The sequence below is a fragment of the Eucalyptus grandis genome, chromosome 10 (genome assembly GCF_016545825.1).
Source record: "Eucalyptus grandis isolate ANBG69807.140 chromosome 10, ASM1654582v1, whole genome shotgun sequence".
Lineage (NCBI taxonomy): Eukaryota > Viridiplantae > Streptophyta > Magnoliopsida > Myrtales > Myrtaceae > Eucalyptus > Eucalyptus grandis.
The window spans coordinates 8,289,620-8,294,957 of NC_052621.1; the positions used below are offsets into that span (position 1 = coordinate 8,289,620).

At 42.0% G+C, this 5,338-nt stretch overlaps 1 protein-coding gene across 1 annotated transcript; it reads left to right on the top strand.

Annotated features, from left to right (window-relative positions):
* Nucleotides 1-211: 211 nt before the first annotated feature.
* Nucleotides 212-2,989, top strand: LOC104421535 (zinc finger protein WIP2). Its single transcript, XM_010033518.3, has 2 exons — nt 212-945; nt 2,303-2,989. Exons 1-2 carry the CDS (start codon nt 292-294, stop codon nt 2,753-2,755), a joined length of 1,107 nt encoding a protein of 368 aa, XP_010031820.1. The 5' UTR covers nt 212-291; the 3' UTR covers nt 2,756-2,989.
* Nucleotides 2,990-5,338: the final 2,349 nt, after the last annotated feature.

Here is a 5,338-nt window from a genome sequence, read left to right on the forward strand (position 1 = left end):
AGACAGGAAGAAAGAGAAACCCACTTCCTCATGGTTGTCTTTAGCATAATTTCTCCATTGTTTAGTCACACCTCACAAGTGATATCTTGTCTGCCTTTTCTTGCTCGAGTAACTTTGCTTTATCCCCCCTCCCTTTCTTCCATATTTCTCCTTTTAACCCCCCTGCTCTCCCTCTCTCTTCCTCTTATATTTACCTTCTCCACTTCTCTCACAATCCACCTCTCTCTCTCTCTCTCTCTCTCTCTCTCTCAAAACCTGTCTTCTACAACACCCAACTATTCACTTTCCATCATGACGGACCCCTACTCAAGTTACTTGAATGGATGGATCAACTTCAACCCTCTTCACCACTGCTCTCCTTCTCCTCCTCCTCCTCCGTCCTCTTCTTTCTCTTCCATAGCCACGAACAATTACTACAATTCTTCTCACTGCTTCTACTCTCTCTATGACTACAATCACGTCTACAGCGCCGCCTCTCTACCTCACGCCTCTCCTCCCCCATCTCCGCCCCTGAAAGAAGCGCTCCCTCTCCTCAGCTGCTTAAGCCCCGCGCGGCATGAAGAGGAAGAGCAGGCCTCGCTTTCTACCCCGATGGAGGTTGAGAATCCCAGCTGTCAAAAGGACAGCTTTTTTCCCCATAATTCAGCAGATGGTGCCGATGAAGATGATGATGGTGATGGTGAAGCTGTGACGGTGGCTCTCCACTTGGGGCTTCCAAGCCCTAGCTCTGCTGATCTGATCTCGAGGCTCTCCTCAACAGAGATCAGCTCAGACAAGGAATTGGATCAAGAGACCACTGTGGCTTCTTCTGGTTACTTCACAAGCAACAACAAGCTCAACAAGGGCCAGTATTGGATACCCACCCCTGCTCAGATTCTTATTGGCCCTACACAGTTCTCATGCCCTCTTTGCTTCAAGACCTTCAACAGATACAACAACATGCAGGTGAGTATGGAAGTTGAGTTTTCTTGAATACAGGCCAAAAAAAAAGGCGTTGCTTAAAGTTTGGCTTTCTTGTTTTGAAAATGGTCGTTTGATTCTGTACGCTGACAACAAAACCTTTGTTAGCTTTCTTTTTTTCCCTCATTTTTTGTTTTATTTGGAGGAAAAAAAGTGGAATCCACCCTTATCTTGTACACTTCTTTTTCTAGGTTAAACTCGATCCCTCGCTTTCGTTCTTGTTTTGGCCGGATTTCTTTCGAGAAGAGAGGAGTCATATGGGTCCTTAGGGTTTTCCTCTTTCCTTTTCACCCTTCACCTTATTGCATAGTTGCTTTCTCCTTTTCTTGTTTATGTTTTTGAGTCGCAAATAGCAAGAATTTAGATCTCCTCCCTTTTGCATGATTTGTGGGCTGTGTATAGTTTATTCGAAGAAAAAACCGAGAATATATAGTAAATCTGTCCATGTACCTGGCCCAACTGCAACATGATCAGTTGCCTGGACCTTTATGTGATTGAACTAGACAATGATAGTGCTTTTTGCACCTTGAGGTTTGTGTCCTACAGCCTCCTCATTGGCATGCGTGTAAACACTGAAACTATATACCTGAAACTCATCCCCAAGAACTTGATGACGACCCTCGTTCTTTTCACCAAAATCTAGAGCCTCAATCAACCATATCTCCCTCAATCTGCCTAGACTTAACCTGAAGAGCAAATACCCACAACTTTAGGTGAGTTGAGTGAAAACTGAAATGCCTACTCAAGGGACTTCTTCAGAACATCTCGATTTGTAGGTGACAAGCCACATGGAAAGAGAGTCTTGTGCTTATCATGAGAAAGGGAATCAAAAGAAAGTAAACCCTTTAACTTGTGTGTGTTTGGAACTTTTATTTTTACCCTGCAAACCTATTTCCCCTTCAAGTAATTAGTCAGAATAGATAAAGGAATCAATCCGCAGGAAGCGCACACAATCAGCCCCACATCTGTGCCTTACATGCAGATAAACTCCTACTCAATCAAAACCATGCACCTTCTTTTTATGCTCACTTTACCTTTATGTTGGCGCATCCACAAATGCAAAACCCTGTTAGCAAACATTTCTATAATGGGTCTCAACTTGCACCATCTAGGTCAAAACTTTCACAGGCACTTGAACCCAATCTTTTACTGATTCACAAAATGGACATACTAAACGACATGGCATATTCTAATCGGGCATTAAGCAAGCGGATCATTTTCAAAAATGTTTCAGGTGATTCCGTGTTCCAACTTTTTGAAGATCAGTCTTAGTTTATTGTTAATTATCTTCTTACTGTTCCAAATATATTCACACATGAATATGAAAAATTCTTCACAACAGATGCACATGTGGGGACACGGGTCGCAATACAGGAGAGGACCCGAGTCGCTGAGGGGGACGCAGCCGACGGCCATGCTGAGGCTGCCGTGCTACTGCTGTGCGCCGGGCTGCAAGAACAACATCGACCACCCAAGGTCGAAGCCGCTCAAGGACTTCCGCACCCTCCAGACCCACTACAAGCGCAAGCACGGGATCAAGCCCTTCATGTGCCGAAAGTGCGGCAAGGCGTTCGCTGTGCGTGGCGACTGGAGGACCCACGAGAAGAACTGTGGCAAGCTCTGGTACTGCAGTTGCGGGTCTGACTTCAAGCACAAGCGGTCGCTCAAGGATCACATCCGGGCATTCGGGAGTGGTCACACGGCTTATGGGATCGAGGATGATTGCGGCTTCGAGGAGGAGGAGGCGGCTACTTCTGAAATTGAGCAGGACAACAATTTCGAGTGCTCCAAGTGATTGAATGAAGATGGTGTGTCAAAGTGAAGTTGTCGTTGAACGATGATCAGCTGATCCATAGTTTATGATACTATTGTTTTGACACGGTTCGTGGTCCAAGAGTCAAAAAAAGAAAAAAAGAAGAAGACTTTGGACCCTCTTAGGGCGCTTTTCTTTTATCTTTTTCTAGCTTAATGAGGACTTTCGTTTAAATGTAGATCTTGAACGGAGATGTATCAGCCTTTGATCTCTGTCTCTCTCGCGCGCGACAGTCCAATCAAGGTCAACCTTGCACGGTATGAAGTGATGGGACAAACTCTGTTGGCTATTACAACTACAAATAGGTCGAGTTGATAACATATCGAACTCACTTGGCCTCTAGAACGCAAAACATGGTTTAGAAAAACCTGCATGTCCACGCTGGGCAAAAGGTTGTGTGTAGAATTCGAGCAATTTATCGGAAAAATTGGTAGCACATTCCGATATAATACAGGTTTTCCCTGGTCATTTTATGTGAAATAGGAGTTAGATTAATGGGTGTAATTCAATGTATGGTAGAATGCTATAACCCGAAGATAGATTACTTGGTACAGTTCATGTTATCTCTCCTATATACTATAATGATTTTGTGGTGCAAACGTGTACATAAGATCCGGAAACCTACACGAGAGAGAGAGAGAGAGAGAGAGAGAGAGAGAGAGTTGTGCAAATCGCAAGTAGCTCGTGGGATGAGTATCAAAGATCTTTTCTATGCTTGAACTTATAGACTAGGCTTTTGGCTCACATTAACATGGCATAGACAAGTCTTTACCCAATCCCAAAACCCTAAAATATACGACATATCAAATCAGACTTAACTATTAACGAATTGATCCCCTTGTTTTTTCCTAGAAAAAAGATCCCCTCTCCTGTTAGCCCCCTGTGGTTGGTCTTAAAAGGCGAATCAACCTCAAGGTCCTAGGTGCAACGGTGAGAGAGATCAGGAAGAGAGAGACAAGGTCCCTTTTTCATTTAACTAGCTATCTTGGGATACTAATTGAGCGTGCTAATTTCTATTTAGTAAGTGACGTGAAATACTCTAAATTCTTGATGAGTAGTTAAATAGGATGGATTTGAATAAAGGCAATTCGTTTCTTTAAACAAGAGAGTTTAATTTATGATATTTAAAACACAGTTTTTATAAGGAACCTCATTTACGGTATTTTGAATATTATCATGCTTTGAATTGTGGTAAATGGGTGTCATATTTAAGAACAAGCTGACCAACACGGATGACAAGTTCATATTACTATTTGTTGTCTCATTTGTTTTATAGGGCACCACACACCGCATCTCAAATCAATGTCTCAATGTTTAATAACATTAATAAGGTTTCTTTTGATATGTAATAAATTGACAGACTGACAATATTTAATTTATTTAAAATATAAATTTCATGTAATGCATGTTTAAAAAGCATTCTTGTAAATGCATTAAAAATATATTGTGTTGCTTGGAGCCCCCTAATGAATAACATCATGGAAAGATGCACTATGGGGATACGGTATCTCTCCATAAAGCAAAGAGAGGCCTTTGGGTAATTAAACAAACCCATATGATGGTTGGGTCACAGCACTTTTGGAGTGAAAGATTATCGCCCAGGTGAGAGGTTCTTACCATGTTTACATTCAGCCAGAAGATCCAAATCAAATGATTAGCGAAGAGAGAGAGAGAGAAGGAGAGGGGGAGGGCAGTGAAATGTCTGGCTGAGCTCACCTGGGACAGATTCTGAAGCCAAACTACTGTTCATGGTCTGAAAAAATGTTAAAATGCGTAGCTTTTGACAAGACGTTTCATATGCTCTCTCTCTCTCTCTCTCTCTCTCTCTCCCTCTCTACGTCAAAGAGCAAAAGCCAGTGCTGTTTGCAGTTTTCGCAAGTTATGATAGTCACCAGGTAGAATCTACGTAGGTTCAAGATCTAGGGAGACAGTAAAAAATTACATAAAAAAAAACACCAAAAGAAAGAAGAAACAGAGAGTTGAGTTAACACGATGATACAATACATGTCAGAGTGATCATGATGGTACGTAAGATATATTTCTTGGGGTTCAAAGTTCTCCAATGATCTGTCACAGCACGCCATGATTGACGGTGATATCCGAACTCCCATTTCAACCCCTCAGCTCTAAATACTCAGAGTCTAGGTTGATTATCTCTCTTTCTCCTTTTTCGTTTTTAATTCAATCGTGATCCCACCGCCCACCCAGGTGTCCATGCAAAATCAGTTCATACACGCATCTCTGTCGAGCTCGTTGAGCTCAAAAGATCGACTCCAAGGATAAGCATGACTATAAGGCCTTGTTTGATAAGATATTTATTTGATAACATCGATTAGTTATTTGGAATTGGAACAAAACGAAAAGTTAAAAAAAGGTTACTTATTTTCAAAAATAATTTTAAAATATGCCATTTTCCATTTTTTCCCCCTTTTATCTTCTTCCTCCTCCTCTTCTAGCCAATTGCCAGATCTCAACAATGGTTGGTGATCGGCTAGAGACAAGGTCTGACAACCACGTCAAAGGCTTATTATGGTTGGGCAAGGCTTAGCCTTGCTAGATTTAGGT

What these genes read in the sequence shown, in the direction of transcription:
- LOC104421535 (XM_010033518.3), top strand. Translation starts at nt 292, where the DNA reads ATGACGGACCCCTACTCAAGTTACTTGAATGGATGGATCAACTTCAAC. An exon ending in ACAGATACAACAACATGCAG is followed by an intron (nt 946 to 2,302) that starts GTGAGTATGGAA and finishes TCTTCACAACAG; the next exon opens with ATGCACATGTGGGGACACGG.